The sequence below is a fragment of the Cynoglossus semilaevis genome, chromosome 14 (genome assembly GCF_000523025.1).
Source record: "Cynoglossus semilaevis isolate Cse_v1.0 chromosome 14, Cse_v1.0, whole genome shotgun sequence".
In the NCBI taxonomy this organism is placed as follows: Eukaryota; Metazoa; Chordata; class Actinopteri; order Pleuronectiformes; family Cynoglossidae; genus Cynoglossus; species Cynoglossus semilaevis.
In genome coordinates, this window is record NC_024320.1 from 16,567,815 (window position 1) to 16,579,601 (window position 11,787).

Sequence of the window (11,787 nt, forward strand, 5' to 3'; positions counted from 1 at the left end):
CAACTGGTTAATGTAAACATTAATGCAATCCCATAAACTGTAAAATATATCACGCTATCTTTCATGTGAGGTCTCCATGTGTTTAAACATGTGTACTTTATGTAAACAATGACAATTGTGACGAAAAAGTACTTGGCACTCACTTGTAATACTGCTTCTGGATAGCACTCATCTCCACTCGAAGGATCTGCTCGACCTTGGCAGGAAGAGATTTTTCAACATCCTTCTTGACCCTGCGAAGCAGAAACGGCTCCAGTTCTTTGTGCAGACTGGTGTAACCAGAATCTCTGCCTTTACCGTGAGCCTCCTCAAACAGCTCCCAAGAATGGAACCTTGCATGGCGAGATGGAACAGAGTGAGTCTGTAGTGTTATTCTCAACTCATGAAACAAGGGCTAAATGAAAATGACCATATAAACTTTGTATAAATGTAAGTTTCACAATAACCCTTTTCTTAACATCTTCAAAAGTCATTTTGTTAAATCAAAAATAAATAAAAACCTTAATTGTATTATCTTCATGGTTTGAGATTTTATTACAATAAAGATAGGAGATCCATAGCAGATGACTATGTTCAAAATGTCAGAAATCAGCAAAAAAAGAAATCAGTCAAAAGCAAATAAAGCAGTGGAGTAAATAATGATTTTACCACATAACTAGGCAAAAGAAGAACTGGCACTTTGAGGATTTGTTCTTAACTGCTGTTCTATTCACAAGTCAATAAATGTGACCTACTTTTCTGGCATTATAAAGTGCAGCAAGGACCAGAGCTCTTTCAGCGAGTTTTGCAGTGGGGTTCCTGTGATAAGGAGCCGGTGGTTGGACTTGAAGTCGATCATGGTCTTGTAAAGGAGCGAGTCATCATTCTTCAGTCGGTGGGCCTCATCCACACCAATGAAGGCCCAGTTGACGTTGCCTAAGAATGACTGGGAGGAAATGCATGCAGCGTTAGATAGATATAACAATGATAAACTTCCAATAATAAATGTGTTATAATGAGATAAAATGCTTTCTCAGCTCCGAGTCATGTTGTGACCAACCTTGTCTTTGAGAAGAATCTCATATGTTGTGAGAAGGATATTAAATTTCATTTTCTTATTATGGACATGCATCCACTCATGTGTCCTAATCTGTGAAATTCAACACAAAACAAAACATTAGGGTATTGTCAATCACAACAACACAAAACAAAACATTAGGGTATTGTTAAACTAATTAAAATCACAACTTGAGCAACAATCTAGAAATAATGCACATTAAAAAGTAACCTCTACCATGTGTGACATGGGAGAGATGAAAAAAATAATCTTTACCATGTTCCTGCTGCTGATGTCACCCAGGTAGACCACAACATTCATGGGTGGAGCCCACAGCTGGATCTCTCTCTGCCAGGAGGTCAGAGTAGAGAGGGGCACCACCAATAAGAAGGGTCCATACAGTTGATGCTCATGGAACAAGTAGTTGAGGAAACTGATGGTCTGAATGGTCTTTCCTAGACCCATCTCATCAGCAAGGATACAGCTGTGTCCTCTGACAAGGATCACAAAATAAAAATGACCATTATGCTGTTTACATAAATGCCACTTTACCTAGTAAATCAATTAGATTTCTTTGAAATGTAAAAGCTTGATGGGTATTTTATTTGTTTGCTGTTTTATATTATTTCAATAATAAAAAGAAAGTCATGTTTCTGCAACATAAGATATTTCAACTCTTACTTGCACCAAGAGTGAGCCATCCAGTTTAAACTGTGCAGCTGGTAGTCTCGGAGTTCCAGTCCTTCACCACCTATGTAGGAAGCCTGCTTCTTCATGGGTACAAATCTTGGTCTCTGTTTGAGGACCTACAGAACAGACCAGCAGTATGTTCATCTGTTGTCACCAAGTCCACGCCACAAAGAATGATCCTTCACAAATGTTACATGCTGTTACCTTGCAGTCTCGGGATGGAATGGTCTTGGAGTGGTTGCGGTTCATGTAGTCATCAATACATTTTTGAAACTTTTTGGCAATCAGTGCTCCATCTTCCCAGCTGCATTCTGAGTATGGTAAGCCCTGCCACTTGCACAGGTAATCTGGATAACCTGCTGCTGATTTTTGGTTTGAATGGCCTAGAAATAAAAAAACAGACATGTACTCAAAACTTTGACATTAAGCTGATGGTTGGCTTTCACATAACTCAACAACTGAATCATAAACACACCTATAATTCGCTCTACTAATTGGTACTGAGAATGTAGGTCATCTATTAATTCCTCTTGACAATTCAAGTACTCTATATCCTCTGGTGAGGCGGCTTTTAACCTGGAGAGAAATCAATGAAAGTTAGTCAGGTTCAAGTTCGAAGGTCATTTTTAAACACCCACCACTGCCTTCATCATAACACAAACAAACCATTTCTTTTTTTCCTGATCCTTCTTCTTGAAGTTGTCCAGCTTCTTCATGCCCTTGACGTTCTGCAACTTTAGTGTTTCCTCAGTCTCCCACGTGTTGTGGATGTGGGCCCAGTTCTTCCATTTTATCAAATACTGGACCTCACCAGCCTCTCTGTTCGGATCGAAGTTGGAGTTGGGTTCCCCATCTGCTTCTACAGCATATACGGTTGTTATGCTTCCTGTAGCTGTTTGGGGGAAAAAAAAAACATAATTCACTAATAGTTACGATTAAGAAAGCTATCAAGACAGAACTTTGGTCCCATCATAATTTAGCAGGTATTTCTAGGGATAGGAAAATACATAGATGTTCAGGAGTGATGCATCTGGAGATCAAACTGGTATAAATAAATATATATAAGATAATAAATACTCTTGTTGAAACATTAAGTCCTATTCTAGTCCTAAATGTTCTATTGACCAGACTAATAAACACATATAATCAAAAGGTCCTAATATTCCTATGAAAATGGGAAAACGTATACCACAAAATACCACCATTAGAAACTACTGCTTTATTTCTTGTGTACATCTCAACACATCACACGCAGCGATGTCAATATGTGAGTGAAAGGCATTGTCTTTGTATATATTGTCGCTCTCACCTCTCTTCCTTCCAATCCTTGACTCCATCACTCTCTCCAGCGTTTCAAACTCGTCTTCCTCTGGCTGTGGGACGTCTTCTCCGAGAACTTCCACCATATCATCTGAGTCCGTCTTAAGCTCTTCATCCTCTTTGTAGCTGACGTTGACCGTTGCCTGCCGCCGTGGCCCCACAGATGCCTCCTTCTTATAGCTGTTATCGTCATCCTCTGAAGACGAGCACTTTTTGGATTTCTTCCGCTGAGCACTGCTCTTATTTCCATTGCGAAAATTCATCCTAATATACAACAGAAGTAAACACAGTTAAAACTCGACTTGCTTTGTTCCAAAGTCTTCTTTAAAAAAAACTGTTTTATGTAACGGTTCTGCATTTAACAACTTGAAATTGATGTTTGTTTTATGATTGAAGGGAAACTAAGGCCAATCACTTTTTAGGCATCTTACCAACTGAGAAAAAAAAAAAAATATATATATATAAAATAGTATATAGCAGAAAAAAAATCATCTTGGTGGAAGGACAGTACAGAGGCTGTGATGTTTTAAGGTGCTGTGCTTATGTCAACTGTAAAAAGATGAGTTGGTTACATGCTCAAACATGTTGACCTAGGACCCTGTCATTACAACTGTGACTCCATCAAAAGGTCATTATGTAAGTGGTTAACACTAAGGTCACCAGTCAAACATCCATATCTCTAATACTCACATCTATATTTCTCTGTAAATTCTCTGCTGTTCTGACTTTGCTCCATATTTCTGAGAGCTAATATGAAGGCAGCGTTAATGCACCTTCTTATGCATGTCTGTAATGTGAGGATTACAATAGAAACTTGAAACTGTGCACCCATCAATTCTTCTGTTTGTTAGCTTATTACTCACTTGGTCGGTGGTTTTCGGCTCTTAATTTTGTTGCTTGGTTCATAGTCTGACGCAGTCTCATCGCTCTTGTCCTCTGCCGAGGAGTCTGACCCAGAATCACTTCCAGAACCAGAACTTGATGAAGAGCCGGAGGAACCTGAATTTCTTCTCTTTTTTGAACCACTGGATGAGTCACTTTCATCACTTGATGAGTCCTTAAAGAACATTTCAGACAGAGTCCATGTTGTTAACTCAAAATAGTTAAATGGGACAGATAAATGTAGTAAAACGGTAACGTTGCTACTTGTAAAGTGGTCAACATCCAACAAACCTCGTCCGAGCCACTGTTAGAGGAACTCTGTTTCTGCACCAGCTGCTGCTGTTGCTGCTGCTGCTGAAGCTGCTGTTTCCGGAGCATTGCAGACCTCTGCACCGCCAGTATACTTGGGTTGGACTTCCAGAACTGAAATCAAAGAAATTTGAGGAGTTGGCCGAATTACTGCACAAGACAAGACTTCATTCAACAACAACTAGACCTGGTTGAACACTTTACAGCTGGGCAGACTTTGAGGGATAAACACCAGTTTTAACTTTTCACATCTTCACAGATGAACATTTTCTGTTCAATCAATTTTAAATTATATAAAGATCAACTGTTCCAGTGGACTCAGCATCCGCAGGAAAGTTTGGGGGGTTGGTATGGTGCAATGTGATTTGGGTGGCAACTGCTGCCCCCACGACCCGGTAACGGATAAGCGGATGAAAATGGATGGATGGATGGATCTTATGTTAATATATTTTGTGTGTGATGTGATGATTGCAAGTCACTGATCGCAGGGTCAGTTTTGATACAATGGCTGTTTTAAGTTTAAAGTTGTAACTTCTCAAAAAAATAATATACTAATTCTGATTCCACTTTTTAGTTCAAACTTTTAGTGCATGACTTTAAAGACTTGTTGTTCGTTTGTTTTCTTGGCCTATCCTTGTCTGCTTTTTAATTCATAAATGATACACTAAAATAAAAATGGAGTGTGTGGTCCGTATGAAAGCAGATAAACACATCTACAGATCTTTGAGAACACACGTTTGTTTACCTCTGTTCCATCAATATTGGACTTGTTTGGTGTTTCCAACTTTTCTTTGGGTTTCTCTGTATCAGAGTCTGACTGACTGCCAGAGTCAGAACCACTTCCTGAGTCACTGCTTCCTGATTGGCTGCTGCTGCTGGAAGAACTGGAACTTGAGCCCGAGCTAGACCCAGATGCAGAGCGAGATCCAGAATCAGATTCGTCATCTGAATTACTGTATTAAGAGAAAAAAAGAAAATTTAATACACAGTATATCCTGCAGTTTCAGGGACAAGTGTGACAAAGTCTCTGCGCTAAATTTAAACAAATTACAACTATTATCTACTCTTTTACAGGCCAATTATGAAGAGCTAAATGAAGTTAATTGACTACTTCAAGTAATCCAAGTAATGGGTGTAAACAGGAGGCTGAATGATTGTACAATGTACAAAAAAATTGAACAAATTAACAATGGTTTAGAGACAGAGATGAAGGTTAAAGGTTTAGAAATGCATCATTACAGCTGATTGCAGTTGGCATCGCTCCGCCTATAGATCCAAGTCAAATGGTCAGTAGACTTAAATTTAACATTTGGCCAAACAAAGCGTGGTGAATTACCTTGATTCTTCACTGTTGTTGCTTACACTTTCATCCTCACTGCGTCCAGCCATGTTGACGTCCACAATCCAGGATTTCTTTTAATATTTGTTGTATACAGTGGCACGTAGTTTACCTGAACAAAAACATAAATACCATTAGAGAGGAGCAACAAGGGCCATTTACATAACCTAATATCAAATTAACACCAGTGCAAGTCATTTGTTCTACTGACAACCAGTGAACCTCACACAAATAACGTCACCTGCTCAGACATTGTTATCTTCACCCTGGCAGTGCCAGCAAATGCACATCTCATTAAAACACTGCTTAACACTACACACATCTGCATCCACCGTACTTCATGATGCTGTATGAAACAAACGGAAAGCCAAACATGGATTTCATTATTTTTTAGAACTTAGTGTGATGATAGCAGAATTTCAATTTGTTGTGGTCATGAAGTAGGTTTTGTTTCTTCCCAGACCAATGGGAACGCAAAAGGGAAGGTTACCTTACCTTCCTTGTGTATTACCATTGGTGAGAAAAAAAACAGTAAGAGCATTTGGCAAAACAATCTGTACAAATGTAGCTTCCCATACTGTCCGATAAAAAATAAAATAGTCTTACATTTTTAGGAAAAAATGTGATGTAAAGATGTGAATTAGTTAAATGTCATATGCAATTTAATGAGCATATCTACAATGTATAACAATTATGTCATCCAAGGAGAGAGAATGTTCTGGTGTTAAAAATAAAGTAATTTTATTGTATTATTTTATCAGATAAAAGCAAAAATGTAAGACCCTCAAATAAAAGGGAAAAAAATCTAAAGATTCAATAAAAACAAAAGGGAGGCTAATCCGCCAAGTGTGTGAGAAGCTTCCAGAAAGTACACACGTTTATTATGATTTATAGCAATAAGCTCTGAAAAGATGAAGTAAATCTTATTTGTGAAACCAAGGTTAAAATACAACTTGAAAATATAAAATACAAAATGAAAACACAGTATGTGTTTTTCATTTTAAAGCACATATGGTTAACAGCGACTGCCCTTTCCACATATTTAACCCCAAAACATCACCCTCTTTTTCTAGTACCACAAAACATTAACATTGTCATTACCATAAAGATGATGTCAAAATGCAGCATTGACTCCTAAGAGTTGTTTACATCCTTAAGATTTTTTAAATAATATTATTCTTTTAATGCACATAAATACGTACGAATAAGTAAGACTTATTCAACTGCACTTATGAAAATTGTTCTTGTTCCGTTTAATATTACGACATGAATGTCATAAAAATACAACTTCCCCGTATCATTTAGGTTCTTTTCTTTTTAGGAAAATATTTTTATAAACGTACTATTTAATGACTACTGATTTCCATTTCTTCTCATTGTAACCCTAATAATCCGTCGCTGACTCGAACAGGGCAAATCTGATGGTTGTATCTCCTCTGAAAACTTCACAGAATTTCATCCTAAGCGCTGCGGCCTACCAGGCCTGCACAACAGCAGCTATTTATCATATTCACGCAACACGCTATAACCACCATACGCACCAAATAACCACACTTATTCAAACCGTGTTCAAAACGGTTTATTCTGTGAAAGAACACCATCAATACTTTTGTCTCACTACGCACTAAGATCCATTTAGTGTTACCACCGACTCAACGTAGATTGTTGCTACTTAGCCAATACCGGCTAACTACGCAAACAGTGGGTTATTGGCGGGTTATGTCACAATTAATGTTTATACACATGGTCGTTTTGCTACTTTTTGTACCAGTAGAATACAAGTGTAAAACAGAAAGTATATTACATGTTGCTTTAAATGACCACTAAACGCATATTAGCTCTTGTGTTGTGCTAATATTTTGTTTTTCTACAACTTAAGATAACATTAGCATTTGTAAACAATTAAAATGTTCATGTTCGACGCAAGACCATATTATTTGCCTAAGCCATGTGGGTGTTTTTAAAGGGGGTACTTTGTTTACTCAACGTCTCTAGAGATTTAACAAAAGGAAGAGTAACGCTAACGTTCCGTTTACTGGGGTTGTCAGGGAAAGTAGCTTTAGCTAACGACGAGAAACACGAGGCTAACAAGGCTTACAGCGAAGCTAACAAAATGACCAAACTTTGTCCCAGTTCAACAGAACAACTAAGCTCTTGAATGTTAACTTCCCACCGAACGCCCAAACACACAGTTTGACTGTCTACTATATAAACACGCCTTCGTGCAGCTCATACAGCGCTTTAAACCCCGGACCCACAGTATTATTTTTCATTTAATCACTAAGCCAAGTTAGCTAACCAAACTTCACTTCCATCTTGTGCTAATTCGCGGCTTTTACCACATCAACATATGATGTTAACCGACTATCTGGCCAAATAGATTTTTAACAATGCTCGTACTGTGCCCCGGCTTTAAAATTACCTGATACAATGTAAAGAAGTTGTAATCCAAAGCCACCTTGCACTTCAGTGGTCCTTTCTTCTTTTATTAAATTGTTAGCCAGCAGCTGGTGGTAGCTAATGCTAACTTACGCTAGCCAGCTAACTATCTCCCACTTAGGGAGAGACGACTCCTTTCGATGAAACTGGTACAATGGTGGTTCTCCACTTCCTCTAAAAATCAAACGGGGTCCCCTTTTCTTTTGGACAAACAAAGTTGACTGTTCCTTAGACAGCTCCGAGCCTAGATAGCTGGCATCTCAGTACAGGGTCTTCCGACAACCGGCCCCAGCCATGACGTCGTACGGTTCACTTCACAAGGAAACCCCGGCTGGTGACGTAACGACGGTTCTACTCCACAATACGTGAGAGGAGCGGCGACAGCAAACAATAGAAGTTTGACAAAATAACTTAAATATTTAGTCTCTTACAACCGCTGTGAAGGTTGACACGGTGAAACATCCAAATCCAAACAATGCATTTAAACAAACACGCCCTGATCTAAATAAAATTAGTAAAATGGCTGACTGTCAGAAAGAAAGAATGAATGATAAAAAAAAGTTTGTTTTTTTCAGATTATATATGTATGTGTATAGGTTAGGATTAGGGATTAGGGTTGGGGTAAAAATCAAATTAGGTTTTGGGGCACTGTTGGTCAGGTGATTAACAATTAAGGAAGCGGACCCGTATCCGAAAAGTTGCAGGTTCGAATTCACCAGTCATAAGGTGCCAGTGAGGTGTACCGAGCATGGGTGCATGCCATGTACCACACACTGCCCGGGCGTTCATCTTGAGGCGATATACTGTGTTTCGCCCATTATCACAAATCGAGGACGGCCCATCAGGGATTGGTCAGGTGTCACTGTGTCTGTTATGTCCAAACCTGGTGTTTAAGGATATTTTTATTTTTGGGTGAATTTATTTTTAAGAAAGATTTGTAGAAATCATTATTATCAAATTATTTTTGTCTAAAAAAGGTGGACGGGACCAAAAAAACCTTAAGTGTTGTTTATAAAAGTGTAGCAGCACTACCCTCTGCTGGTGAGAAATAATAACTGCATGACGTATCAGCACTCATTTGAATCGTGTGTCTCTCTGAGTTAAATTAAGTTCGTCGGATACAGCGATAGACATGAACACAATCAAATGTGACTGAGCATATATTTATCCCAGGGAGCATCATCCGCCGCTTCACTGAGTCGGCTGTGAAAGGAGAACAGAAGGTGATTCTGCAGCAGCATTCGAGCCTGACCGGAAGGGGACATAATTGGGCATGTATAAACAGCCAAAAGCACTGATGATGATAATAACAAAACGAGTGGTGCCACAGAGCTACTGCTGAGCCCGAGCTTTGAGAGCAGGCGCTGAGGACACTGCACCATCCTGAAGCAGATGGCGAGAGGTGGACAGGCCGGGAGTGAACGGACGGCGTTTCACTGCAGGTGAATATAAACACTTTGACATGTACGCACTATCAACACGAGAAAATAATGGAAACACTTAAGTCATTTTTATTCACTTGGTATCTTCGCTGAAGCCCCGTGCAGTGTTACACTGTAGCGTTATGTAAAGACCAGTCTAAGTGATGCAATGATGTCCCAGCAGAGGGATTTAATGAAGCAGGCACAGCGCAGAGAGGAATCTGCCTCTCCTTCCTCATCCCTCCTCCTCCTTATCTGTGTTCGTACATCTGCTCTGAACATGAGGCAATTTAAGCACTGATGCAGTTACATTTTGAATAGTATATTATTCACAAGTATATTGCTCAATTAAAAAAAAGCCATATAAACCACTAAATTATATTTTCACAAGTAATCAGATTTGAATTTATTTAAAATAAATAAATGTGTACTATATTAATCCCATATTTCTAGCAAGCACCAGGAATGTGGTTCCTCTGGGAATTAAACCCAAGACTCTCTGCTATCTGCTTTTGAGGCAAGTGTGATAACCGCTACACTATTTAACATAAGAAATAAATATAAATATATATTTTATCTTGAGAAAAAAGTCCATATATGTTAATTTTTTTTTTACTTTGGACTGGAGCTCCTAGCCACGATAGACATTAGAGGTGACGTAGCAGAGAAATGAACCGAGACTGAGACTGTGTCTGTGTGTTCTGTTGTACAGTTTCTGTTGAAATCTGCTATTTGAATACTCCGTGTGCTGCTGCTGTTTCACACGATGAATCAAATATAAATGTGATGTATTTTAAAGAGTCAATGGGCAGGCTTTCCTAGAAACTACCATTAACTGAGAATTACATCCGTTTTGATTCACGTGTGAAGAAGGAAGTGGGGCCTCAAACAAATTTAAAGTAAGTGCAACATAAGGAAAAAAAAACACACACACACTTCAAAGGGCAGGACACTGGCCCGCTAAACCAGCAAAGAAGAAGTTTGAGTTCTTTCCAAAGGAAGGGGGTTTGAGCAGAGCGGTACAGTTGAAGAGCAGACACAAGAACGACCACAAAGGTGTGAGATTTTCCATTTCCCACTGCATCATGAACAAACTGAACTGAACAAGCTGAAGCCGTTTATTGAAGTCAAAGACAAATGTGTCTCAATGCTGTGAGTCGTTGCGCAATCTCTTCCCCACCGTCTCTGTACCTACACCGTCAAACCAGTCACTTTCTCATGGTATGATGAAACCATGAGATGATTTTAGTCAACATTTAATACACTGGGTGTATTACAAAAAATATAAATAAATGTATGTTTTATTTCAGTATATTAACTGGAGGTCAACTGTCTCTAATGAGATGAAGATAATAGAATGAAAATTATTTTAACTGTGCGTTAACAGACGTTGCAACAATGTTACAAGCCATTGTTCAAACTGAATTTTATTAGAAGAAAACAAGAACGACAGTATGAATGTTTATCGAAAGAAAACATTTGTGTTCGCACATAAATAAATAAACAGTTAGAGCTTAGAAAAAAAAACACAATTTAGCATTTGAACTGATTTGCCTGTTTGAGACTAGTTCTCTTTAAACAAAAATAAATGCTTTGTCAATGATTAAAAACCTTTTTGAGTTGCCCTGATGTTGAGCAGGGCTAAGCAGGTCGGCAATTGGGTTTTTATGTTGGCTAGCACTTAGCATTTGTTAGCAGCGGAATAAAGAGGGGGGGGGGTTCAAAAACAGCCAAAACCTTGAAATCAACCAAGTGTTTGTGCAGAATGTATCAAATGTTGCTAATTGATACTAATTTGATTAAATGTGATCCATTAATTAGGGAATCTCCTATAATAGACAAAATTCAGTTTTTTGAATCAGCACTAATGTTAATAAGTCCATAATCAAGGATTGTTGTACCTAACCTTAACCACTACAGATGAATGCCTCATTACTCTAACTGTAATCCAGTCCTAATTCTAATCCTTACTCTGAACTAAAGCTCAAACATCCAAATACCTTCAACAAAGCATTTTTTTTTCTAAAATTATGTCCCAGACAAGATTGCTATACATGGACTGTACACACACTCTCTCTCAAAACGCCATGCTGTAAAGAAACGCTAAAATGTGTGTGATCTCAGGCATAACTATCAGTTATCACTGGTGTACTCTGCTTGACTCACACACCAACAGACGTATGGAGTTTTAGAACAATGAAATGTTTAGGTGAATTATTATCATCCCATTTTATACTTTATTTATATTTCATATTATATTTTATGTTCATTTGTTTTTCTGTTTATGTCGTTGATCCGAGTTAAAAACCAGCCTTCAAATAATGACTTTTGCTGCAGTTTTGATATCTCTC

The 11,787-nt window shown here is 38.4% G+C and overlaps 2 protein-coding genes across 2 annotated transcripts in view; one reads left to right on the plus strand and one right to left on the minus strand.

The window, feature by feature from the left end:
• chd1 (chromodomain helicase DNA binding protein 1) overlaps positions 1–8,370 on the minus strand; it is a 17,549-nt gene extending 9,179 nt beyond the window's left edge. The window contains exons 1-14 of the mRNA XM_025062453.1: positions 7,999–8,370; positions 5,574–5,688; positions 4,983–5,190; positions 4,220–4,351; positions 3,910–4,103; positions 3,036–3,310; positions 2,393–2,618; positions 2,202–2,302; positions 1,931–2,109; positions 1,718–1,842; positions 1,313–1,529; positions 1,040–1,129; positions 735–925; positions 144–332 (exon numbers count right to left, since the gene is read on the minus strand). Coding sequence (XP_024918221.1) covers positions 144–332; positions 735–925; positions 1,040–1,129; positions 1,313–1,529; positions 1,718–1,842; positions 1,931–2,109; positions 2,202–2,302; positions 2,393–2,618; positions 3,036–3,310; positions 3,910–4,103; positions 4,220–4,351; positions 4,983–5,190; positions 5,574–5,626 — 2,180 coding nt within the window. The 5' untranslated portion in view covers positions 5,627–5,688; positions 7,999–8,370. The remainder of the gene's footprint in view (positions 1–143; positions 333–734; positions 926–1,039; positions 1,130–1,312; positions 1,530–1,717; positions 1,843–1,930; positions 2,110–2,201; positions 2,303–2,392; positions 2,619–3,035; positions 3,311–3,909; positions 4,104–4,219; positions 4,352–4,982; positions 5,191–5,573; positions 5,689–7,998) is intronic.
• Positions 8,371–9,214: 844 nt separating this feature from the next.
• Positions 9,215–11,787, plus strand: part of syk (spleen tyrosine kinase) — a 16,182-nt gene continuing 13,609 nt past the window's right edge. Inside the window, exon 1 of the mRNA XM_008325450.3 lies at positions 9,215–9,457. Coding sequence (XP_008323672.1) covers positions 9,408–9,457 — 50 coding nt within the window. The 5' untranslated portion in view covers positions 9,215–9,407. The remainder of the gene's footprint in view (positions 9,458–11,787) is intronic.